This window comes from Corvus cornix, chromosome 6 (genome assembly GCF_000738735.6).
Source record: "Corvus cornix cornix isolate S_Up_H32 chromosome 6, ASM73873v5, whole genome shotgun sequence".
Lineage (NCBI taxonomy): Eukaryota > Metazoa > Chordata > Aves > Passeriformes > Corvidae > Corvus > Corvus cornix.
The window spans coordinates 11568314-11594669 of record NC_046336.1 but is presented as its reverse complement, the minus strand read 5'-3'; the positions used below and the strand labels follow the sequence as shown (position 1 = coordinate 11594669).

The following is a 26356-nucleotide window of genomic DNA, read 5'->3' as shown; positions in this document are numbered from 1 at the left end:
GTGCTATAAATTGTGGCACTTACTGTGAAGTGCACTGTGGAGCTGGAGCTCCCTTTTCTTGTTCTCTGTCTATTTGGGACATGTATTGCCTTTCTTGGTGGAAAGGCAGGGCAGCAGCTTACACCTGCAGAAGAAATTTCTCCCAGGAAGTCAGACATGGGTCTAGATCCAGTTACAAGTGACTTGGTAGCTGGAGAAAGTACTTTGGGGTAGTGGTGGCAACCACTGGAAGTTTGTTACGGCCCTGGATCCTGGAGATCTGGGGAGCCATAGAGGCAGAAGAGATTCATGGTACTTGTTGGTAATCCTAGGGTGATTTGGGCATTTTCCCCTAAGGATCTCGTTGTTGGAGGGAATTGGATATGGAAAAGGCCATGATTCTTGCTTTCTCCTACCACCTGCTGGGGACTGAATAAATTTCTGTGGCTTTTAGTCATGCAATGGTCTCAGGCTGCCCAGCATATTAAGGGGCAGTGTCATGAGCCCTCACAGATGTCCGTGTGTGATCTTGCAGGTGAGATCTTGTGTGGGCCTGTCTGTCAGACCCAAACTGCACACAGAGGTGGAAATGTGGTTACCACAGGCTCCATACACAGGCAGTGTTGGAAAAGGGCCATACCTTCAGCACCTCCAGATTGAGCACCTGGACCTGAGTAGCCCTCGTGTGACTGCTCAGTAGAGCAGTGTCAGGAGTCCCTGCACATGCAGTGCTTACCCTGTGCCTTACTGTTATGTTCTGCCCATGTGCCTTGCCTTGGAAGAGGATCTGTCTTGTGCTTCATGCCAGAAAATGCCCAACTGCAGCACTAATACAACATAAACTGCAGGTTATTGATGTCAACTGGCTGAAATGTCACCAAATCTGAAATTTCAGGAACCAGGTGCTGGCCTGCCTTCTCCACAATACTGTGCCAAAGCACCTGCTTCTGAGCACCATTCCTGCCCTTCCTGGGCATCTCGTGCCAAATGCCATGCTGTCTGCAGTTCCTGCAGCAGATCCCTAAGGCACGCACTGTGTGTGGATATGTCCTGACATCTCCTCTTCCTCCTCTTCTAGATTTATGCAAGTCCCTACTCATCTTTTCTCACACCGCTCCTCCTTTCAGCAGCTGAGACAGCAGAGTGAGAGGTTTGTGAACTCTGGCTGAACTGATGGGATCTCTTCATAACACTCCACATTTCCGCAATTAGTTGTTGGAGTTTTTTTAATCTAATTTTATTTATTTTTAACAGGCACTGCTCCTAGATTTACTGAGCTGAATGCAATTGCTTAGCTTCATTATTCTGTTGCAATAGGTCTGCTGGCAAGTTTATTAAGCCATAAGGGATGAAAGGCAGCAAGTTTCTACTTGGTTATATTGTGTGTTGTGTAGTGTTGATAAGGCACAAGGTCGAAGGCTCACAACTTTAATCACTAGAGAAAAACACCCTGGAGAGACAGGATCTTATTGGTATAATGACATGAAAGTGAGTCATGAAAAAGGAACTGCTATCAAAACTACCCGTTCCTCTTTGCCTGGAGAAACTGATGCTTGGCAGAGATCATTTGTAGAATTGCTCTAATATCACATCTTTGGCCATCTTCCCCTCAGAGATTATGGGCCAGGTGTGAACTTGAAATGGAAACCCCCCAAGCCAGCTCCTTTCTATATCTGCTAGCCAGAGAGAGCTCCAGTTTTGTTGATGAAATTCATGTTAAGGGGCTTCCTCTCCTTGCAGAAACCCTGGAGCTTTCTGTGTGTGCAGGGGACTGGTCAGATCTTGTGGAGTCTGGCACGCTGCTGCTGGTAGCCCTGCCAGTGTGACTGTGGCTTCACCCTGTGGTGCTGCTCTTCTCCCCTGCCAAGATGCCTCTGGTGTCCTGCATGATTGTAAAGAAGCATCATCATCCTTGGGCCCAACTGTAGCTGCAGCCACACGTTGTGCATGGGGACTCTGCTTTCGCTAAGCAAGCAGGTCATGGAATGCTGTCTCTCATTTTTTCTTATCTTTATGTACTGGTGTGAAAGCAAACTTCCAGATTTTTGCTCATGTGTCTACTTTGTCACTGGTCATCACTATGATCTTTGGCAAGCCATGTCACTGGTACCAGTTTCCCAGCCTTACACACACCCTGTATATCTGGGCTAATAGTACATCATAACATAATCCAGTAATTCCAGGGTGAATTAACAAATTTCGGAGGATTAGAGACATATCCTTTAGAAATGCTAAGTGATAATATTGTCTCCCTGTGGAGGCTGTTAAGAATTGTAACATGACATCTGAGGGAAAACTACCATTATAGCAACACAGAGCAGCCAGATGGGCAAGTGATCCACACAGTTTATGTCAAGAAAACAGGAAGCATCTGTCTCTGTGGGGAATGGAAGAAATAATTAATGGATCCATGTACAGCCTGGGAGATTGATAGCTGTAATTTAGCAGTGGCTGTTCAGCACTTCTACTAGCAATGACAAAGTGGCCAGCAGTGTTCCCTGTGTCCTAATCAGTCTCTTGATTACAGTGTGGAAGGGGCTGGGGTTACCCTCTGAAGAGAGAGATCTTACAAAACCGAGCAGCAGTGAAATATAACCATATGGGAGACCATATGTGAGGACAACATCTGCAGAGGGCTTCATCTTTTCTTTCTCATATTTTTCCACTTCTCATCTTACTGAATTGTAAAGGGTTATTATATTAATATGTAGATCAGCTTCACAGCCATAGCTGAAAAGCCTGCTACTGTGAATCAAACTCCTGTGTCAAGGAAACCTGAGCAGCAGAGTCCCATGGTGATGTCAGAGAAGCAGAGGATTGCTGATTTAATGCTCCAGTGTGCAAAGTCTGGCCCTGTTGCAGGGGATGGAGGCTGGTGGGGAGCTGTGCATTGCATGGTTCAATGTTGTGGGGCCCCCAAGGTCAGTGTAAATTTCTGGCATTACAGAGCTCTGTAAAGTCAAAGTGCTGATCCTCATTTTGTAGTTCTTCATCAGATGACTGGAATAGTCTGAGCCTTTTTTGGATGAAGTGAGGTGGCAAGGGTTACAGTGCTCAAAAGCTTGTCTGTTACCCCAGCCCTACATCCCAAAGATTTAGTGTGAGAGATCACCTTTGACTGCTGGTGTTGCCAGGTCTATCCAACACCTTGCAGCGCACCAAGCCACCTGCAGCATGCTGCTTGCTCAGAAAACAGAGCTCTCAGAAGTTTTCTGCACCTGGGCTGTGGGAGGAAGCAGGATATGGCAGAGCTGGGCATCAGAAATAAGGTGCTGCAGGTCTGTTCTTGATCCTGGTTCCCTGTGGCAGAGACCTCAGGGAGTTTCCAGTGATTCAATGAAGAGAGGAAGAGCAAGAAGATGAGAGGGGGTCTCCAGGAGAGAAGAACCCAGTGCCATGGGCACCAGTCCCTGGTCCTCAGATGAGAATGTTTTATGCATAGATACTCATTGGTATAAGTGCAAGGTAGTCCTAAAGGCTGACTGGTTCAGACCCAACTTAAAGGCTTTGCTGAGGAGTAGCTGTGGTAGAAGCAAGCATGGAACCTCAGTCTCCAAAACCCAACACCTGTGCTGCAATTCTTGGGGCTGGCTTTGCATCTGGAGAAGATGTTTAAATTATGTTCTCAGGTGACTGAGGGGGAGCTGGGCCTGTCCATCTATGATCTCTGCTTCCTGATGTGGCAAATGAGTTATATCTGACAGGTCTCATCAGCTTGTATCCTTTTGTGTGTGTGTAAGTCAGCAAATGGAGGGCCTTGCCTTTCACCTGACATGGTCCCAGTTTTGAAATCTAGTGTTGGAGAGAGACTTATTTTAAGGACAGAAAACTGTGGTTCACTGTTTTATAAGTCTGATTCTATTTATAGCCCTTTTCCTGTTCTGTTCAACTTAGTGAAAGAGTTTTCATCCGGAGTAAATAATGTAACTGTTCCCTCCAGTGGAACTGCAATGATTCACACCTGCGATGGTTCCACTAACCTTAACTCCTCAAAGCAATCAACTCTAACATAATTGCACTCTCATACCCATGTTTCACATCTTGGAGGATACTGCAGCAATTTTATATAACCTGGGATAAGTTCAAACCTGATAAAACTTCTTTAAGGTCACCCTGCTTCTGCTGGGGATGGAGATGATTGGGATTTGATAAAGCTTGATTTCCATATGATTCAAACTTCCTGAGTGCGTAGGGTTTTTGGTAGCACTTTGATGCCACTTTTGTGGCACTGGTGGCTTAGTGTGGTGCCCAGGCTTTGTGGCACCATTACTCCAGTGAGGAGCCCATCGGACGGGTTGGGGTGTTGCTCTCTGGCTGAGCTGCACTGGAGACAGCCGAGTGGAGGGCAGTTTGGAAACAGCCCAGCACCTGCATCTTTCCCTTTGGTGTAATGCTTTGGTGCTGTGGTTAACTGCAAGGATTTCTGGATGGGTTGTGCAGAACTGTGGGCATTCACCCTGTGCTGGTCAGAGTAAGACAGCTGGAGCAGACAGATGGTAATGGGGAACCACATTGTTTCCTGGGTGCAGGTTGAACTGCATTGGTCGGTTCCTTTTCATCGAAGTCCTGGGTCACCAGACAAGAAGAGATTTGAAAGAAGAAGGGAGTGAATTGACATTATGGCAGTGGATATTTCCTTGCCTTTTCATCTGATTCCTTCATCTACCTCAGGGTCCAGTTGTTCATCACACAGCCCTTTGACTGAACGCTCTCTCTTGCCACATTCTTTCCTTGGTGGCTTTGTTGTACAGTGAGGATGTACAATGAATCTTTCCATGGCTGCTGCAGTGACTCTGGCCAAGAACCCATGTCATGGCCCTCTCACCTCCAGGAAGGATTAGAGTGGTCAAGCAAGAGGCAATGAGCCACAGTAAATTGAGCCTGTGATGTACTACAGAGCTCTCTTCTCTAAATCTCCTCCCTTCACTGAGGAAGGCAAAGTGGTTTGGTGATGGATTTCATGGAAAGGGACACCTGAGAGCAACAGCTATTTGAGAAGAGAGGTGTGCTTTATGGAGAGATTATGGTTTTGTTTAAGCTTGCTTGGATGTCAAGATGACAGCTGTATAGAGATTGTGTGGACAAATGAAGTGAGAGCTAATGCTCAGCAAGAGCAATGCCAGCTTCCCAGGGGGTATGGGTTTGCAGAACTACATGAAATCAGATTTCAGAGATCAGCCATGCTGAAAAGGTATTGACTGAAGATAAAACGCAAGTACTTACCTGCTTGTTTTCTGCAGTGCTTTATTGGTCACTTTTGTTTGGTTTTGCAGTAAGTAAAAGGATCTTTGTATTCTCTCTCAGTCAGGTCTACCCTTTCCAGGCCTGCAGATGTCATCACTCTTTCCTCATACAGGAAAGGCTGAATTACACAAGAGAAAGCAAGGCTTCATTTTCTGAGTGTGCCAACAAACAGCATTTTTCATGATTTGGCCATATCTGCTGTGGACTGATGTGACTCCCTTCATCTCTTGAAGGATTTTTTTCCACATTTCCCATTACGGGGTGAGAGAAGAAATGAGACCAAAGACATGATGTGACCAAGTATTGCCTGCTGTACTGTCCCTGGCAGTGTAGAGGGATCATCTGGTCCCTCAACTGCATTCCTGACCATGGACAGATACTGCAAAGGGAGCTTTTTCTGTGGGGCCTCTCTGTGGGGCACAGACTCTTCTGTGCCATGGAGGTTCTGAAGGTTTAAGTTGATTTAAATGAAAATCCAAAGGTCAGGAATTCTCCAGAAGGCCCCAGAGTAATCTTCTGAGGAGTCTTTCTGGTGTCATGGATGACCACAGGCATGTGGAGACTGTGACTGTTAGATGTGGACCACCAATCTGGCAGAGGCTTAGAACATGAGATCTGCTGGTATCATTCACACCTGGGAGAAGGCGAAGTGGTGGCTCAGGGTGGTAGCAGCAAAATCCTGCCATTGGTGGCAAAGCTGGGCAGTGGCCCAAGGTCTTTTTCCCCTCTTCCCTGTGCTACTTTGCTCTCCTTTCCCTGGGACCAAAAATGTGTTCATGAGGACTGCATCACAGGGCAGAGTCTTGCTTTGTGCAGGGAGGGAGGGAGGGAAGTCTCTGTGGCAGCCTGGAACATGAGACTTCTAGCATCAGGGCTGCTTCACAGTAAGAGCTACAGGGTGTTCTGGGTATCCTATTAGACTGCTAATCCTTGACATGCTCACCTGGGAAGTGCAAGATCCAGCCTATGTTTCTGCATTTGCTGATACCCTCTAAATCCCCTCAGAGCTGAGAAGAAGAGGGTCATGACTCCATTTCCCTTGAAGTCAAAGGAGAACTCCTGCTGACCCCGGTAATTACAGATCAGGTACTCCTTTGTTCTGTACCTGCAATCAGACCTTCCATCTGTTTTTCCATAAAAAGCATCAACTACCTTAGAAAATCCTATCCCTACTCTTGGCAGCTGGGGTCATGCAGGACTCATTAAAGAAAGTAAATATAGGATATGGGCATGCCTGGCAGCGACAGCTTTCTTGTGGTGCCAGCAGGCCCTCTGCCAGGTAATGCTGAACTCCCGGTGAGAGCTCCTCAGAGCACCTTTGGGATGTGTACAGAAGAGTTCTGTGGTGAGATGAAATATTTAAAACCACTTTGGGTTGAAGCGAGGTGGGAGAGCAGCAGCCTCTTTAATCTGTGCACAGCTTTAAGACTGCCTGTGAATCATTGATGAGGAGGGAAGAGTGTTTCTAAAGCTCTGGCAGGTCATTAAACCTGGTGATGGACTCATTAAACAGGGAGCTGCATGGAAAGCCCTGGACAAAAGCACTGGAGTATTTCACATCCATTGCCCGGTGGAGTGCCAGCACTTTTTACCTGGGACTTTCAGGGTATTGTTGCAGCGTATTTTATTAAGAAAGGCAAATGTCTTAGGTCAGTGGATCGTGTTGCATAACAGAAAATGTGTAAAAAGCCTTTTGATCTGTGAGGCAAAAACATAAGAAGACACAATAGTTGGAATTTAGGACTTGTGGTGTTTCTAAACATCTGATTGCATTGCGTCGGGGAATTGGGTCAATTACCACGGACAGATCTTTTATCTGGGACTTAATTGGGCTGGGGAAGGTGGGGGAGTGTTGCAGTGTTAGTGTTCCCATGGCTTCAGTGGAAGAGAAGTAGAAAATGCCACTTTGCCAAGTGGTGTCCTCAAATCCATGTGTTCACAGCTTCTGCTGGCTTCAGTGCCCCACACCATGGGGCTGTTTGACCTCTGCTGTACCTGCTGATCTGTGCCTCAGGCTTTCTCTGACCCACCTGCAAAGACTGTACATGCTGTTCAATGGGCTGGATAATTTTCTGGCCATGGCAATGACAAATGCAGTGTCAGATGATCTCTTCAAATGGTTTGAATTTTGTTCTCTTTGGAGAGAATTTTGCTTCTCAGCAAAACTGTGGTGAAGTGCTGGCTGTAGACCTGAGTAAATCCGGCCTTGCTTATAGGCCCTGTACTTAATTTCTGATTGTTAAGTACAGAGACCTAGATACTTGAATGTCGTCAACTGGTTTTGCCTTCTTGGCTTCGGATGGGTTTGCAGGATTTGATTGCTGTACATTTACATAGCTGTGTTCCAAAGCACTGTGCAAATGTCACGCAGAGGAGATGATATCTGCCTTCCTCAGGGGGATGGACATTGTCCCTCAGCTGGAAAGCAGTCAGCAAGTGACCTTTTCTGCAGAAAGCTGCAGCTGTCTGCCCTTGCTTCTGTGGCCCTCAGGAGAGAGTGGGAACAGCTGCAAAGGAAAAGAACCTTCAAATTTGCAATGGGGAGGAGGAGCAAGAGGTTAGCAGTGTGGAGGATGCTTCTGGACTGAGAGCTGAGTTCTTCTTCCCTCTGTCTCTTGGTCTGGAGGAGAACAAAAGGAGCTGGAGGCAACTTAGAGGAAGGATTTGTCCGTTGTGGCAGAGGTGTGGGGATTTCTCACTCAGATGAGGCCTTAAGGCTCAGGTAAGTCCATGGGTTGCTTGAAGCCATAGGTGGTGGCAGGGTGGTGAAAGAAGTCCATTCCCCTTGCTGGGTGTGGTAGCTGCATCTTGATGTTTATAGCTTCTTCTTAAACCTATGCTGGGACATCTTACTTCTAAATGCAATTGCTTCTGGCAGTGTGGAGAGCTGATGCTACTTAATATTGCTTCGGAATTCAGAAGAGGAAGTGGAGAAGAATTAAATATGAAGTTCTGCTGCTGCACATAAAGTTATCAGAGATGCTCTAGTTTTGTCCTCAACTAAAGTGTAATTGAGTTTTTCCTTTTGCTTTTTCTTTTTTGTTCGTTGCTTGAAACAAATAAGCTCTCCCTTAAATGAGCTGTTTCCAGAAATCCTGTAAGCAGTGTGCTCATTGGAGGTGGGAAGAGGGGTATGTGTGAGGGTTTGGGAATGCACAATTGGGTATAAGGAGTGCAGTGGGAAAGAACAAATGAATTCTGACACTGTAAGTGAAGATTAAGCAGTGAAGAGAGTGCAGCTTCAGCTGGCAGTTGTTGCATGAACAGCTTGGATATTTCAATAATCAGTTTAAAGATGAGTTTATCAGACTCTTCAAGGTGTGTGGTTGTAGCTCAAAGCCATTGAAAGTCAAGAGAGATTATGATGGTGTGGAGTAAAAATGCATTAATGAGATCTCTTCCGTCCGTGTGAGGAGGAGACAGAGTTGGTGTTGTCAGGAGCAGTTTTCTGTTGCTTGTGATCCTTAACTCCTGTTCTAAACTAGGAGCAGGGAATGTTGTTTATCTGTAGAGAGCTCTGACTCTACCTGAAGCTGAACTACCTCTGGATTCTCCTGGTAGTCCGTGGCTCTGCAGTCCCATGAAAACATCTATTTTCTTTCCCCTCCAGTTGAACAAAGTGGCCTGCAGCAGACAGACAGAGACAAGAGCTCATCCTTGCCCAGATGTGCTCTGGCTGGTGAATGTCGCTCCCTCTTAAAGTCAGTGGGGCTGCAAGGAACGGCCCACGTGGCTGTGCTGTCCTGGCTGTCAGATAGAAATCTGCACAAGCTTCATGTTTCAGTGGGGTTGGACTACTGTGTTGTGTGTTTTTCAGTATTTCTACTTGGGCAAGTCCATAGACAATTGCCTTGAGAAGAACAGGCTCCCTTGGGAATCTCTGCCTGGGGATACCCAGAGGCTGTGCTGTCTGTGGCACTCCTCTGCCTGTAATTACAGGCGGCAACTCGGTTAGATGCTGCACTAAGAAATTAATCCTTATTTCCTACTTAATCAAAAACATCTTGTTAGAACGGTTGGTCCATTTTGGGGCTCTGTGGTGTGTGATCCCTCTCTATGATTTCCAGCCCTCACACTAGAAGGGATTCTGTCCCTTCTGATTTCTCCAGTGTGTAGCCAGTCTTCAGCTGAGATTTTTGGCATCTAGCAAGGGGCAGCCTCGACCTGGGCTACAGTCACCTGTCCCACAGGCAATTACTGCAGCTGCTCTCCATTTCAGCACATGGGGAGGTTGAGACTTGACCTAGAGGGAGGAGCAGTGCTTTGAGATCCAAACCTCTGTCATGGCTGGATGTAGTAATGGTATCAATATGGAACGTGCTCATCTGGGAGTGTTTTTTGCGTTCATGCTTGCCTTTTTACTCTTTACTACTTTACCAGAGGTTGGCATGATCCTTCTGCTAGGAAGGTAAAGGTGCATTTGAAGAGCACCTCTTACTGAGACAGGAGTGAACAGCCAGCCAATCTTCCATCCTGTTGTCTCATGAAAGGAAAAAAAAAGTCTGTATTATATTTCCCCTCTGGAATGACTTTGGTGCATTTGATATTATTCCATAATCATCTGTGTCTTTTTGTCTTACTACTTTCAGCAGATCAATGTAGCAGTCTGAGTTGTCAAATCTAGTGGGACAGCAGAACATAAAGACAGGTGGAAGGGAAGTTCAGGGGGGAAAAAATCCCAAAAGAAGGTACCACTTTTTCCTGAATTTAAAGGGCTGAAAGAAAATGCATTTGAAAAGGATGAAATGTCTCAATATATTTTATGTGGCTAGAGGATAAGGAAGAACACGTGCACTTGCTGAATGTGTGCTGGGGGATGGCCTACAAAAGGTTTCTAAGAGCAGCAACATAAAATTAAGAAAAAGGGAAACTGTAAGCTGGAAAGAATAGAAATTCTCCTGAAGAGAGAGATTTAACAAGCTGTGGGTAATTTCCTCAAGGGGATGGATAAACTCTCCACTGCTGGGTTTTTTTTTAATTTAACTGGACAAAATAGTAAGAAATATGCTCTAGGAACTAATCTTCTGTCAACTTGATGGATTAATGACCTAATTGGTCCTTTGGTTTCCTTCCATCTCTCATGCCTACTGTTCTGTGAGCAGCAGCTTCTAGTCATTAGGAATAAACTAGGTGAAGGGAATATGTTACTGGAAATATTCATTTACTTTCAAGGATTTGGTCATTTTCCAGACCTCTTGGCCATGATAAAGCTTTGGTGCTGTAGGAGATAGAATGGGTGTGGAGCTCAGAAGCTACCAAACTAAAACTTGCTTTTTGCTTTGCCTATAAGGCCTTGAGTGGTTTCTGTCTCTTGGATAGGATGTTTTTCTGAGACCTGGATATTCTTTCAAACCATGGCAATTCACTGTCTCTTCTACATCTGTAGGCTGTTGTGTTCCATCTTGCCCTCTCTGCAGGTTCCTTGGGGGTCCTCCAGGGCACAGGTAGGCAGACAGATGGTTTTTGCACCAGGTCTCATGGGTCTGGACTACCTGGTGAGGCAAACCAGATGGGAAGCTTTGAAAACATCCTTTTCCCTTCCCCATGTGTTTTCCACCTTCCAAGTTTCCTGTGCTGCCTAACTTCCCAAATGTCCCACACGGAAATCAGACGCGTGATCAGGGAAAGAGGGAGGGCATGATGGCTGTATTTTGGTATTCTTGGTTCCTGGAAATTACCTCCTGTGCACTGGAGGAAACTTCAGGATGCTCAAGATACTCGAGAGACCAGAACCTGCCGGTTCATTGAGAGAACATCAAGGTGGACGGGGGTAAGCACAGCAAGATACACAGCTGGGGCTTCCACCTACCTCATTTCATCCCAGTAACAATGAAGATACCATTTTTTTCTTCCCATTCTCCTTGACTTTCCTGTACCACTCTTTTTCTGTACCACTTTTTTGTCCTTTTCTGTACCACTTAGGATATGTGGACCATGGCCACATCTACTGTGCTGCTATGCTCAGGATTTCACGTACTGGGAGAACTGTCTCGCTCTAGCTTCCTTGTCATCTCTTTCCCTTTGTACATCTGCTGGTTAAACAACCTGGCAATAGATGAAACTTTAAATGCATTAGGCATTCATTTACATTTGAAGAGGGAAATAAAATATGCATGACTCACCATAATTCAGATTCACAGGCTGTTTCCACATTACGTTTCTGCAATCAAAATTTGACTTTTTAAAACAGTTTTAATGACTGTAGGTGGTGGTATTTTTTTTTTCTTTTTTTTTGAGGTTTAAATGGTGGAGTTCTCAGGACATTCAGTGAACACTTCCTCATTTGACAGAGGTGATCTCTGGATTTCATGATTTCTTTTCAGAGTCTTCAGGTGAGCTGTGAGCATCATCAGTCCCTCTAACCTGGGGTGGGGTTGCACAGACTGAGCCTTAGTTGGAATTGGTCCCAGGATGTTTTATGTTCCTGAACTCAGCTCAGTCCTAGCGTTTCTCTTATCTTATTTTCAATGGCTTCTTTTCTCAAACTGCTTACAGGTGTCTGTTCCTTGGCATGCAGACTTCATTTACTGCTTTTAAATTGGCCAAAACAACATTGGCAAATGCCACTTGAAGCTGCAGCTCCCATAACCGCCTTATGTTTTATCTTTCATTATTTCGGTGTTTACATTATTTGGTGCTGTTTGGTATTACCCAATTGTAAAATACCAGAAGGAAATGGCAGTGGAGTGGAACCAGTTCAGGCTAATCTTAAAATCATTGGTATAAAGAGCACAAACCTTATGCTGAAAGGAGATTTCTGCAGACTGTATGCTTAGCTTTCTCAGTGCAGCACAGGATTTCTGCGTGTATGAGAAGGGATGTGATTGCACATGTGAAGACTAGTGCAGCTCTTGGAGTCCTTTGAGAGAAGCAGTAGTGAAGTTTGTAGGTAGTGAAGATGTGCTGGAGGGAGATGAAGCTGGTGAAGGAGTGATCTGTTAATATCAAATGCCAGAAGATTAGAAGAATAAGTGTCTTCTGAAAAAAAAAAAGGACTGGAGTCACTTGAAGGGGAATGGCCACTGTGCTGTGTGTCTGTTTCCTTTGGCCCCTTGCAATTAATGAATGCGCTTGGAATAGCAGCTCTGCTACTGAACTGAAGTGAGTTGTGCACCATGCTGGTTCGTTTTGTGTGCCCTGCGGACAGAGAATGAAAATGGTAATGCCTGATTTATGTGTCAAGCCAGCACAGCTACATTACCTGGCTGAGCTGCACAGTGCGCCTGTGGAATAGAGATTGCATCTCCCCAGGGTACAGTGCTTCTCACCCTGACCCCTCTGCTTTGCTGGGGTGGTTCCAGCTACTCCTTCTGGAAGGGGAAGCATCCTGTGTGCTGCTTCAGTGATGCTCAAGAAGAGCGGGGAAAAACTCCCTGTGCTCAGCTGCTGACCAACAACCAGGATGCAGCATTATTAGTCGTGGATGTCCCTGGGCTGAAAGTACCTGCTGAACTGGGAATCCAGGGAGGTGGCAGAAAGTCACTCTAGGCAAATTTATAGCAATCATTTCCCCAGTAATGTGAATATGGCAAATTTGGAGTTCATATTTTCTTTTGGAAGGTTATACCATGTTCGTGGGTTTCCCTTCTGGATTCTGCTAAGGTCTGACTGAGCAGGGATGAGGTAGAGGAGATGTAAAGAGGCTAAATCAGAACTGTGAGCATAAGAGAGGGGGGACAGTTTGACTTGACAATCAGATCATTTTTCTTTTCCTGGCTTTTGTGTTTAGCTGTTCTCAGCAGCAGCCAAAGGCGGATCTTTTATGCTGGAGCTGGACTCTATTCTGAGCTTTCTACTGTTTCTGGGTCTGTGTGTGGGTGCTGCCTCTTGGAAATGCTTCTGGGACACAGCCAGCTGTGGGCTGAGTCTTCAAGCTGTGTAGGCTTGTGGTGCAGGGGCAATAGTACATGAGATACAAGCACATGGTGTGAGTACCATATGGATAATGGCTATTTATTAATATTCCCTGTTCTCTGGCTGCCATTTGACAAACACAACAGCTGGAATGCCCTATAAAGAAATTCAAATAACTTCTTGGAATGGAGACATTCACTAGTTCTGTGAAGATTTTGTAGAAGGCACATTACCTGCAAGGGTATGCTGTTTGCCACAGATCCTTATCTCTTAGAGTTTTATTTCTGTTGTTGATTCATGTGAGGCTTAGGAAGGCCATGTGTAACCCAGCAGGGGGTTGTCAACTTTATCATGATGGCAAGGTGTGGCAGCAGGATAAAAGTCAAGAATTATCTTCTGTATTGATTTAATGTAACCTCTATTCAGCAGAGAGCACAGTTAAATGCAGACACACAGCTCTTCTTGGCTGTGTGGTCCTTCTATTCCCTAACATGGGTGATAGTGAATAGGAATATAAATCCTAACTGCCAGGGTGCTTCCTCTTTTGAACCTGTGCCATTGTGTCATGTTCTTAAAAGTTCTTTTGTGTCTCAGTTAGAAATCCCAGTTTTGGGAGTTTCGTTCACCTGTAAATTAACAGGTTGCAGGAGAAGGGAATAGCTACAAAATGTCCTTTTTTTTTGTGTCATGAGATGTTCTCTGCTGTGCTCAGTCACCACCCAGGGTTAAGTGGTAGACTTGCTCCCAGCTGAGCTGAAATGGGACAAGCACTGCACAGAGCTTTTTAATCAAGCAGATGATCTTGGTATCAGTGTTGGGATGTTATGTTTTGAAGCTCCTCAGTTTTATTTCCTAATACCCTTATCATGTCTGTCCCTGAAAAAGTGCTGTGGTGTGTTTGGAAGTGGCATGGTGCTTTTTGTGATCTTAAGTGTGCCTATTAAAACAAAAAAAGGCCATATTGAAAATCCATTTTCTCCTTGCAGGTCTTGAGCAATTTTGTAAGATATAATAAGATGAGCAATCTGGTTCTGGCAGTGAAAAGAACAGATGCCAAGCTATAATTTCCCTTACCAGAAAATGCTGTGGAGTCACTTTGTGTTGTAGAAAGAAGAATCTGTGTTATTAATAGAGGACAGTTAAAACTCGGAGTCCTGAGAGCACACACTTCATCTGGTCTGTGCCATATGGAGGATGGTAGGCAGGGACACATCCTGGCCTGCCAGGAGAGAGGCTACAACATCTTGGAGTGCATGAGGTTGTCCATACCCTGACTTAGCAGCAGAAACTGCTGGATAACACATCCGATAACACTAAGGGGCTGTGTTTCTGACTATAGGAACTATTTCTATATTTTTTTGAAGGCCAGCCTCCATGGAAAATGGCAAAGCAAAGCTGGCGTTACCCAATTGCACTGAACTGGTAACTGTGGGGCCCTTTTCACACTTCTCAGATGAACAGATTCAAGGAATTGGCAAAAAAAAGTCTTAAGAATGCTGAAATTTGCCTTTGTGAATATGTACTTTTTCTTATCTCCAGAAATATTCTGGATGTGTTGTCATCCCCACCTCCTTGCCAAGGTCAGACACCAACAAGCTTCTGGAACAATACATCTGCCCACTTATTCCACAGATACAGACGTGCAGCACTGGTGGTTGGTGCTGAGTCACAGGGGTAAATTCACACCTGAATTTACTATATTTTAATATACAGTATTAGCTAGCAAGGGCTAGCAAGCCCTAACTTGTTTAAGCAGTTTGCAACTTGTTCCCTATTCTGTCCAGCTTTCTTCTTATTATGATTGTGTTAAGCGTTGGGTCACAACTAACCTGTTTTTGTGCAGGCTGTCGCAGAGATAACATTGCACTCTCAGCATCATCAGATTTGTTCATCTTCATTAACTGATGGGCTTATGCTTTTCTTTCCTCTCTTCTTTTAATGTATTTATAGAACCTCCTTTGTTGCCTTTATGTCCTTGTTAGTTGTAATTCAACTTGTGCCTTAGCCTTCCTGATTTATCCCTGCATGCTTACGCTAGTCCTTTATACTTTTGAGTTGCTTGTCCTTGTTCCCAGCTTCTATACAGGTGTTTTTTGATTGTTCAGCCTTTAAAGTGCTCCTAATGTACCATATTGGTTTCAAGCTATGTTCACTAGCTTTGCTCTGTACCAGGATAGGCTGCTATTGTGCTTTTTTACAGTCCCTTTCAGCACTACCATATCCCCTGCATTCCTCCCTACCTTAGATTATCTTCCCAAGAGACCATCCCTCACAGTTCTGAATGTGTTCAAGTCTGATGTTTTTTTTTTTTAAGTCCACATTATGTCCTCATTCTCCTCATTCTCCTTTCCCTTCCTCTGCTGTCTTATGATCACTTTCATCTGCATTGCTTTCCACCTTTCAGTCCTTAACAGTTTCTCCTTATTGAAATCAAATCTAAATTCCCACTACTTACTATAGTTTATCTCAGCTTTTAAACAAAGAGTTGTCACCATCACAAAGAACTTAGACTCTCTGTTTCATACTGTGCTGTTTTCAGTAACCAATATCCTCCAGAAAATGCGGTATTTCTGCTATTTACCCAGAAAAGACTCATCCGTGTGCTTCTCTCTGGATAATTCTCTTCTTCCCACTTTTTCTCGAACAAGACATCTGGAATAGGACCTACAATTTCTTCTGTTTCTGAGTTTCAAGCAAGCATTTCTGCCGTGAAGTGCAGCACCCATTCCCTTTTTCTGTTGTTATTCCCCCAAATATGTGCATTTATCGCTTCCTTTTTTTTTTTTCTGTGTTCTTATTTCTTATAGCATCATTTGAAGTAGGCAAAAATTCTGAAGTTAGAGACCAAGTAAGTAAAATCAGAATAGGAACCTTTATAATCGCAGCCAGAAATTGGTTTTTCCTTCACAATGGGCTTTGAGCTACTGTGAAACATTGCTGCTCATTATTGGGATCCAATACAAAAGCTGGTAAACTAAAGCTGGTGTATTATAGCTTTGCTTTAAATGCTGTCTGCCCCTCTCCTTAACAGGCTTTATCAGAGAATGTATTTACTGTGTCATTTCAGGGCTCTCCTCTGATACTACTTAAAAATAATAGGATGAGAAGAAGTGGCCTTATGTTGCACAGGTGAAGTTTAGATTGGATATTAGGAAAAATTTCTTCACAGAAAGGGTATGGAGCACTGGAAGAGGCTGCCCAGGAAAATGGTTCACCAGTTTGAGGTATTTGGAAGAGATGAAGATGTAGTGCTTAGGAATGTGGTTTGGTGCTGGACTTGACAGTGTTAGTTTTACAGTTGGATTTGATCTTAAAGGTCTTTTCCAACCTAAATGATCCTGTTTCTTCATAGCAGAGTTACCTGGCCAGAGTTACCTTCCCAGTTACCTGGGAATCAAGAGACCACATTAATTCTCATTTGTCTATCCCTCACAGGATCTGCAGTCTGGCCTCTCTTGGCTTTCTGTTAAAATAGTCATTCCCTTTCCCAGAGAAGGTGTATTTGCAAGCTTGGCTGGTCTCAGTTGACATGGGTGCCACTGATTTAATAGCAGGAACAGGTAAATGTGGATGTGAAAGGGGACAAGCATTTTCAGTAGTACTGATGCACAGTTAAATTAAGAAACAGTACAGTGATGCCTTTTCCTGGTCTTAAAATCCAGAATCATACACGGTTAGAAGGGAAAAGGGATTTTACCTTGGTATTTATTTTAAGGACCCTTAGGTGCACACGTCCAGGTCATGTGCATCGAGATGTATCCCACTCCAGTGTGTGTGTCTCCCCCCAACATTGGGTATAACATTATAGGTTTTACTAATTAGCATATCTATCAAAGATTCCCCAGTGAGAGGCTGGAGTGAGCCCCCCTCCCCAAGGAGCCTTCCCCTGGTTCTATCTCAGGTTACAGAATGTGTTCTGGAGAGGACCTTGGGGTCTCGGGCACACTGATCCCTAGCTACAAAGCTTCTAAAATGTTTAGTCTCTTAGCTTGACAAACAAGTCCAAGAATGTAGGCAAAAAGCACTAAGAATACAGAAGTTGTAAAAAGGTATAACAGGGGTATAAAAGAAAAAGGCAAAAAATCTTCATGGCATCAACAGATGCAAAGCAATATTTTTTATTGGACTTACAAACCTCTGCAATATTTGATCTATCCATAAGTGCTGTCCACCATCACTGGACCTATTAGCTTGATCCCATTACTTTTGAAAGCCCCTTTTTTCTTTTTCTTTTTTTTTTTTTTCCAAATCCTTAGGCTGGGAGTATTAACTCATTATATCAGATGCTGCCTCAGTCTTGCCAAGAAGTTGTGTGCCTAAAGTGAGAAAGAGAAATTATTCCATTATAAGAAGCTTAAGAGATCATTTGCCTTTCATGTGAGTTGATTGATTCAGCTAGTGCAGATCACAGATGGACAAATGATTTGACTACCAGCTGAGCTGGGATAGGAGTGGTAGGTTCAAGTTACTGCTCTGCTCTAGAGTTAATCCATTGCCAAAATCAGGGGTGTTCAGAAGCCTAACTCTGGAGAGGGGCTAGAGATGCAAGTGTTTGATCTGGATATCACAGTCTCTGAAGTCTGCTCTTGTTGAAGGCATATGTAAATACCTTTCTCTTTTGTCTGGAGCCTGGAAACTTTAAAGGTTCTTTAGTAAAAAATGGCTGGGACACAGTTTGCCTAGAGAAGAAAACTCATGTGAGGTACAGGTTAATAACTAAAATGGAATAAATTAGCCTCCAAAGCTCATGTGAATGCCCTTATTCACACATAAAGTGGCCTTAGGTTAGAGGAAGGAGCAGCAGGGCTTTAAAACTTCCAGGACAATGGTATCCATTTGGGAATGTAAGGAACCCTAATTCATGTGTGCTGCCACCATGCCACTTGCTAATCCGCCTCATCTTTTCTGAGCATTTTCATGATGAAATGACCCACAGTTAAGTCTCTTAGGCAATTATGTGAGCGTAATCCTCACAAACACCGATGGCAACAAATACAAAGCATGTTCTCCACAACTGTAATTGCTGTCAATATTTCCCATCTCTGTCAGCATTCCTGCCTAAGTCTCACTCCCTCCAGCTGTGCTATTCAACCATCTGTGCCAAGAGTCAAAGAATTCTTTGCATCCTGCCGTATCTGTTTGTCTTTTCCGCATCGACATATTTTGAGGCTCAGGCCCTGTCTCACAGGGACATCCTGGTGGTGCTGCATACCAAGGCAGACAGCTGCAGCAATGGGTTGTGTAGATGTGGAGCTGAGGAGCAAGGCCTGTATATTGGACTGTTCCCAGGGGAAAAATAGCAGTGGATTGGTCTTCATATTGCCTTTTGCACCTTGGTAATTTTTCACCTACACGGGAACAGACAGATCAGCATCGAGCTCTAAAGGAAATAATTTGTTTCCTTAACAGATAATTATTGGGGAACCCTGTATCCTCACATGAAGTATAAGCCTGCTTCTGTGTGCAACAGGATAACCATCTGTCCTGGGGTCTTTAACCTCTAGATCTGACAGCACAAGGGCAAAACAGAAAAGCCTTCCTGTTAGAGCACAGGGATCAGAGGAAGCCTGTGTAATTACTAGCCATTAAATAAAGTATGCCCCTAAGTCTTCAAATGCCAAGGCACATGTATAATTAGCTGATAAATTGCAAATGAATAATTAGCTAGCAGCAAAAGCCAGAGGAGCAGAGGGATGCTATTCACCTTCCCTTTCTTCTTGCAGGGAAGAGCACTGTGTACATTGCTCACTTTAGTGAAAAGTTGGTTACTGGGTTAAATGGCATGAGGACTGTCAGAATTGAGAGACAGCACTTCACAGGATGCCTGGCCCCAGGATTTGCTATCTTACGAACCACTGGTGTTATCTATATAGTTTGGAGATGAGTGGTGGTTGTACCCTCTGTTATTTCATGTGGGTTGTATTTGCACAGTCTGAGGGATGTGGAACAGAAGCTGCTGCTGAAGTACCTGGCAGTTGTTCTACCCTTGGAAATTATCAGCCTCAGGATGTTTATAGGACTGGATTTTTGGGTCCAGATTTGTAGGATTGAGGCTAGATTTTCAGCTGCCTGGTGCTGATACAATGCTGACGATACAAGGATTGCTCCAACATCCTGGCTTGCACCCCTTGTGATGATGGCAAGGAACGGAGCCTCATTCAGGTCACTGTGCTGAGCTACAGCACATCAGCTGAGCTGCAGTGACTGTCCTTGACTGCTGGATAAAAAAACCAAAAAAACAACAACAAAAAGGTATTCATTTTAATCTCCTTTCTTTGCAGTTTAAACTGTGCTAGATAATCTCACCATTTTGTGATGAGTCTCCATGGATGTTTACAGTTCTTCAGAAATGTCATCAATCAGATGCCTCTATGAGCATCTCCTATTTTCATAATTACTGAATCTTTAAAAATAGTTTCCCTCTACACACATCAATATTTCTAGATTTGACAAAAGTTGGAATGAAACAAATAGAATCAGACTTAGGAGCTGAAATCAGATTTCTTTCAACTAACTCCCCAAATTGGGAATTTCCCTATCAAAAGGTGTATTGAAAGGTGTATTGATTGTTCTGAGTGCCTGAAAACCTCACTATGTTTAGTAATGTAACTCTGGGTCTAACTGAAGCAGACTCATTGCACTCTGTTCAAGAAATGGGCTGTTGAATAGTAATACTTGTTTGCTTGCAGTATGTTACTCAGCCTTTAGATGTCTCCTGCTGCTGAAATCAGTTTGGAAAGGGCACTCCGTGGTTATCAACGAAAAGGGAATGGGAGTTTTGCTGAAGCCTCTCTCTATTGCCCTTAATGGGTGACTTTATATGTGACATTCTCTTTGAGAAAATACCTAATTCCATACACCATGGCAGCTAACAAGGGTGGGTAGTGATGCTTATAGCTCCCAAGTCAGTTTCTGCATTTCTTCCCAAAGCAGCTTTTTTGAACTCTGAAGCTTATGATTAGGTCTAAATATAACATTTCAAGCAAAGTATATATGTGCTTCTAAAGTTTGAACACATAGAAATTAATTCATGATCATAGAACAGCAAAGATGTTTTTAAACGTTCGATTAATAGAAGGAGAAATAGCATTGGCATGCTGGAAGTGACTTTAGAAATACTCTTTTATAAGTACATACATAAAAATTATTTCATATGCATAAGCTTTTCCTCTCAAATAATCCCGCAGCATTTTGCAGATGGATGTACTAACTATAGCCAGTGAAAAATTGAACATTAAAATGCAACCTGAGAAGTGCTAAGATTCAGAAAAATTTGCAGATTTTGAGAAGACTGAAGGCTTGCTCCAGAGATTGTTTTTAAATGCTGGGTTTTATCTTCCTGTCTCTCTGATTTGTATAAAACTGTCCCCACCAAAGATGCAATTTTTTTCCTTACAATAATTTTTTTGAGAAACTGTTGTGTTTTGCATGTTTTTTTCCTTTCCCCTCCCCTGAAAATACATGAGCTGATGTAAATCTGATGGTGTTGAATATGGCAGTGATTCCACCACACAGCTTTAACTTTGGGAGCCAGGGGTATGAAATAGCAAGTCAAAATCAGAGGAAACTTAGGAGAGCTGTGGTTCAGGGTTAAAATCTGTTTGTGAGAAGAAGGCTTATGCCCTGCTTCTTTCAATCAGTGCACTGCTGTTTTGATTATCAGGATTAATGATCTTGACTTTTGGCTCTCAATCAAAGAACTGTGTCTCCAGTGCAATCCATTTCTCCTACTGAATAGTTGGTTTAGAAACCATTAAACAACCTCCAGGATCTCCAGCGTTGCTAGAAGCAGCTATGATTGAAGCTGTAGATAGTTTCTGGTTGGAGTTGATTAGGTCGTTTCTTCATCCCACTGCACTTCTGGAAAATTCAAAAACTTTCTTGTTGAGAACTTTCTGGAGATATTGGTGTCAGAACGACCAGTGGAACCTGGTGGAAGGAGATGTGTGAAATAGGCAGACAACAAAGCTGCACCCTGCAAATCATCACAGAATGTTTGACCAGAGCCTGTGAGGCTGTGAAGAAAACTTGTTTTGAGATTCCAGTCTTCACTGGAAGTATAAAAAGTTGGAAATCTTACAGGAGGAACGGTTCTTTAAAGAAATCTGACCTAACTTTTCACTCCAAAAGCTTTGGATGCAGATGTGTTTCTAAACAATTTGAAAGACATGATTTTCTTCACCCTTAGGAAAACCTAAGATCTATTTGGATTAGTTTAGATCAAAGTGGTCATTCCTGAGGATATAGAAATAGATTAGACAAGGTCATTTGCTAACTGTATCTTCTGTAATTCATTGATTATATCTCATTTCATACTCTATCCTGGGATGTGAAGGCATTGGATTATTTGGAACTTCTCCTCAATGATTTTTTGCTCACTTGTGTGATGGGAAGGTTTGTACCAAGAGGCTGGACCATGTTATGTTGAGGTGTTAATGAGCTGACCTCTACAGAAGACATGATACGTGGTACATTACACTGTTGAACTTATGCCTAATTTTTAATTTGTATGATTTATTAGGGCTTAATTTTAGACCAATCTAAAGATGCTAAATCTATATGCTAATTTTTAATTGCACAGGCAGAGATGAAAATGCTTACATATTTAAAGAGCAGTTGAGTTAACTCATCCTACTTCTCAAGGCAGTTTGATCTTTTCTGTCAGCTAATACTGCCTTTCTGGTGCCTTTGACTATGCTGGAAAACTATTATTGTTTAATTTCCTGAGAAGATCTTTGCACAATACATGTGGAGAGAGGGAAGACTTCATGCTTAGAAAACCTTTGTTTGAAAAAAATCACAGTTTTATTTACTCTTAAGGATTTCCAGCATTCTCAGCCCAAGGCTCCTGTGATCATGGAGTATATGAGATTTTCTGATATTCATAGTCAGGAAAAGTCAGGGAATTAAAAGTGAAGTTGGAACTGTATTATTCTCTGAAGTCATAAAAATGAAAAGCACTAGGTATCTTTTATGATTTCACTCTGATATCATGACACCAAATGATTGCATAAATGAAGTGCCAGGACAACCAGGTGCTTGATGGATACTGTGAGCTCCGTCAGGCCAACGGGATTGCTTCTTCTTTAGTGTCATTTAGGAGTGAGAATGAGTGTAAATGGTTTTGCCACTGGTTTCCTCTGTGATGCTTTATTAGTAACCTGAGCTTTCCTTCTGTAATCTCCTAGCATGTTGAGAATTGAAATAATTCTTTGTGTCTCAGATCTTTGGATATAAACCAGAGGTTTGGGCTCAGATCTTGACCACATCCATAAATATTCTATATTGCTTCCTTGGAGTAAAATCTACTGTTGGTAGACTACTGTCTTCCTTCAAAACAGTGGTCAGAAAATTACCACTAAGCAAGCTCTGTTACTTCTGGTCTTTTCAGGATCAAATTTCATTCTGGACAGGAACAAACTTTGTTGCTTTCAACTAGAGAGTCATAACTTAGTTGAATTTTAGGAAGCAATAGGATTGCCTGAGGAGCAAAGAGAAAGGATGTGGAAATTTTGGTCTTACCTGTGTGCATTGAGTAATGCATTGATTCTGTCCTTAAAAGAAAGCACTTCAGAGTCTGACTTGTGGGAAGGTGTAAATAATTACAAGAGGATTAGGTCGCTCCTGAACTGATTCAAGAATGCCTGGCAGCCACAGGCACTTTGAATGGAAGCACAAGCAGCTTATAGACAAGTGTCAGGGCACTAAGGAGTATTTGTGTGTGCAGATATGCCAACAACAGACTCCAGAACCTGATGGGGGCAGAGTCCCTTCTTTTGTAGGTAATGCTCTACAGGTGTTTGAAGATCAGATAATACTTAAACTGGTAGTGAGGGCAGGACTGGGCTCTAAACATCCATCCTCGCATAGATCTCAAATTCTGAAGTGTGGGAGAGAGAGTAGATTTCGTCTTGGTCTTATCTTCCTCCATTTTGTGCCACAGCTAGTGGCACAAATGGTTTCCATAATGTATCTTGATTTGGTCATATATCACTTCACAGGATTCAGGTCTCTTAATCTCATTTTCTCACTGGCAGAAAATCACATACTATCATTTTGTTCCTCTTTCCCTTATCTCTCTAGCAGTAGGGACAGACAGGCAAGCCTTAATTGAGCTCAGCCTATGGTTGCTATAACTTGTTTTATGACTACTTTCCGTTTCCATCCTGGCTTGAGGATCTCAGAGCTGGCAGTAAGCAAAAGGTAAGGGTGAAAGTCCTTGAAAGACTGAAATGGCTTCTTGTCAGTCCACACTAGATTGCCCTTCAGAGCTAGATTTCATGAGGAAAGAAGGCTGAGGCCTCCAAAGTATTAATCTAAGCCATTGCCATGTTTAGGGAAGATGAATCTCTGCAAATGGTTCTGCTGGGGACTGAGAAACCAGATGCAGGTCCCACAGTGGAGCATAGATGCTCTCTGCTGTTTGCTGCCACAGCAGTTCACAGGGATGGCCCTTCGTGGCCTGACCTCCAGGAAGACATTAACAAGATAGAAAAGCACTGTACCAAGAGCTACTAGACAGAGCCCAAAGTTCCAGCAGCCAGAAAGAGGAGGTTGCTCATCTTTGCATTGCAGTGAATCTCTCTGCAGAGACTCGCATTACAAGAAAAGCTCTGGGAAAGAGTAAGTCTCAGTGGCTTCAAATGCCAGGCTTCCATGGAGCTCCTTAAAGTGCTTTCAAAGCAAGCTGTCTTAGGCTATTTCATCAGTGCCCATCAGCCCAGAGGAAGCTTCTGGAGAAGGATTTCTGCCCAAATTGCTGCCTTTGTTAGACACCTGGCTGCAAAAGTTTTGTAAGAATGTCCTTGGAAGGCCCTTCTGGAGACAAAGGGGTTTAAAATTTCCGAGAAGAATGTAGATATTTGTAAATGAAAAAATTACCAAAGACTTCAGATAGCTCATGTGACTAGACCCTATAAATACACTTTCTATCAAGCCCGTTATGGCAACAGTCCATCACATATTTGCCTTCATGGATTTCTGAGGCTGTTCTGGATCTTTGTGGGAACCCATCTGATGTTTGGATCCCTTCTTAGAGACTGCAGTGACTTGTTTTGTGTTCACAGACTTCTGACTGTTACTAATGGCCAAACAGCAGGGAGACAAGACCAGAACAGTGAGGAGGGTGCACAGGAAAGGTCTTTCACCCCATGTTCCTGAGGTTGTCTTAATTAAGGCATAAAGGGCAAGCAGGGTTTTTTCCTTTTATGCACTGAAAACAACTGCTTGTGTGTGTCAAAAACATTTCATTCCCTTCGTGGCCTTCTCTGTGTATTGATTTATTCAATTAGTAGTGCATGGCATGTTTTTCTTTTTAACAAAACGGTGTGGGACTTTTGACATTTAAAGGATTGGACAATGCACAGGAAACTCACAAGCTGTTAGAAACAGTCTTTGGTACAGAGATTCCTGGGTCTCTTTTCACCCAATACTTACAGCTTCTACAAAGCAGAAAGTACTTCACCTTTCCTATCTTTGCAAAGTATTTATGCCAATAGAGACATACTTGTTACCTGTAATTGTTGAGACCCTTATAATGCCACTGGCTGCAAGAAAAATAGTGAATTATATAAAGAAAGAAACCAAAACCAAACAACTTCAGTTGTTTTGTTTCTGAAGTGTTGACATCAAATACCAGACATCAAATGGAGTGAAAGTAACTCCCTAATGTCTTGTTTTTTTGAAAAGGTATAATGATCTCTCCCTCTCTGACAGACAGTTTGTTTTTGGTCACATTCAAAGCTCTGTTTCCTTTGTTCTTGGTAATGGGAGGATGTGCCCCTGAAATGTGTCTGTATGGAGCAAGGCTGGAGTTTGAACTGAATGTTTTAAGATGGATAATCAAACATTTGTGCTGCTGTGTTCTTTCCACTCTGCCAGATGTGAGCCAGAGACAGTGCTTGATCAGAGCACAGAGACTGAGGTCTGGCCTCCTTGCTGATTTACTGATGGCACAGACACATTGACTCTACTGTACTATCACTTCGTGCTTCTCTTTTGTCTTGCAGTGTTGGACTGCAATTGGCCAGTTCTTCAGCCAGATTCTAGAGGAGCTTTCTGGGCTCTTGTGTTTCATTTTCACTGCTCAGAGCTTGAGGTTGTATAGGATTAATATGGCTTCTAACTGGAACAGGCAAAACATTTAAAGAAGCTATAAAAATGTTGGTAACTCATTTTCCCTGTTTACTATGTTTTCCTGCTGTATAGGTTGCTCGGTTGGGAACTCATGTTAGTGGAGGAATGGAACCTGGATATTTCTGCTCGGAAGTGGAGGGGTCTCTGTCAGATTAAAGCAAACCTGAAAGGAGCTCTTGGCAATGTATGAGGGTTGGGATATTGCTGGCTGTAGGAAACTGTGCTGACACTTGTCAGCTTGGCATAACTCAGTAAGGCTGGCCATGTGCAGTTAAAAGTCTATGTAACTGGCTAAAGAAATTTTGCCTCAAGGTTAAAATGCCAAACTCCAGTAGAATTTAAATATATCTTCATTGGCGTCTTAGAAAATCCCATCATCAGTGACCTGCTGGGTAGCTTTCTCTTATTGTACATTGTTTTACCTGCCCTTTTGCTTTAATTTTTTGAAATTAACTGGGCTGATGCTCATCAGGAGTTAAATGTCCCATTTCTTGACACAGACAAGTGATTTAAACATTTTCTCTGAAAGAGGTGAGGGGGAAATTCCATTTTAAAATTTCATAAAAACAAAAATACGTGTGTTAGGGGGATTTAGCTAGGCCAATTTGAGTCCTGTAAGTCTCATAAGATGCTTACTTATTTCAGGTTGGTCTGTATGTAGATTTTAGTAAACTCTGACTGCTTAGTCAGTATCTGAGGCTGTAAAGATTGTTTAGGTTAGGTGAAAAAAGTGCTGGAGGGACTAAACACTTTCCTGATATAATCGGATTCACCCAGTGATGTAGGCAAGCCTTTCTTTCAGTTTGTCTGCCCCCAAAAGTCCCTTTCTTTTGAAATATGTACTCACCTGTACATAGAGCATGAGTAAACAGTCAGTCTAGTCTGACAGTCATGATATCCTTACCTTTCTCTAAAAGGGAAGCTTCATTGTTCCCTCATTCTACCCAAATGGAAGAAGTCTACCAAACCAGTCCCCTGGAAAGTGGTGTGAGCACCTGCAAATCAGAACAAGGTAGCAGTGAGACAGAGGATCTCAAATATAGCCCTGTTTGGACTTTGGCAAGTAGAAAATGAATTTATTTCTAAGGCAGTTTCTTTAGGCAGCATACATTTTTTCTCTTCACACTCAAAATACTCTGCCTCA

General features: G+C 43.1%; 1 protein-coding gene across 3 annotated transcripts in view; it reads right to left on the bottom strand.

Moving 5' to 3' along the window:
* The window catches only part of LOC104695341, a 97683-nt gene that overhangs the window by 33689 nt on the left and 37638 nt on the right, over positions 1–26356 (bottom strand). For 2 of the 3 annotated variants that reach the window (XR_005602195.1, XM_010409121.2), the window contains exons 3-4: positions 26117–26207; positions 17308–17393 (exon numbers count right to left, since the gene is read on the bottom strand). Coding sequence is in view for 1 of the 3 variants with exons in the window: in XM_010409121.2 (XP_010407423.1) it covers positions 26137–26207 (71 nt within the window). In the remaining 2 variants the exon portion in view is untranslated. Of the gene's footprint in view, positions 1–17307; positions 17394–26116; positions 26208–26356 lie in introns of those variants that run through there. The other variant, XR_752839.4, reaches the window with a different exon arrangement.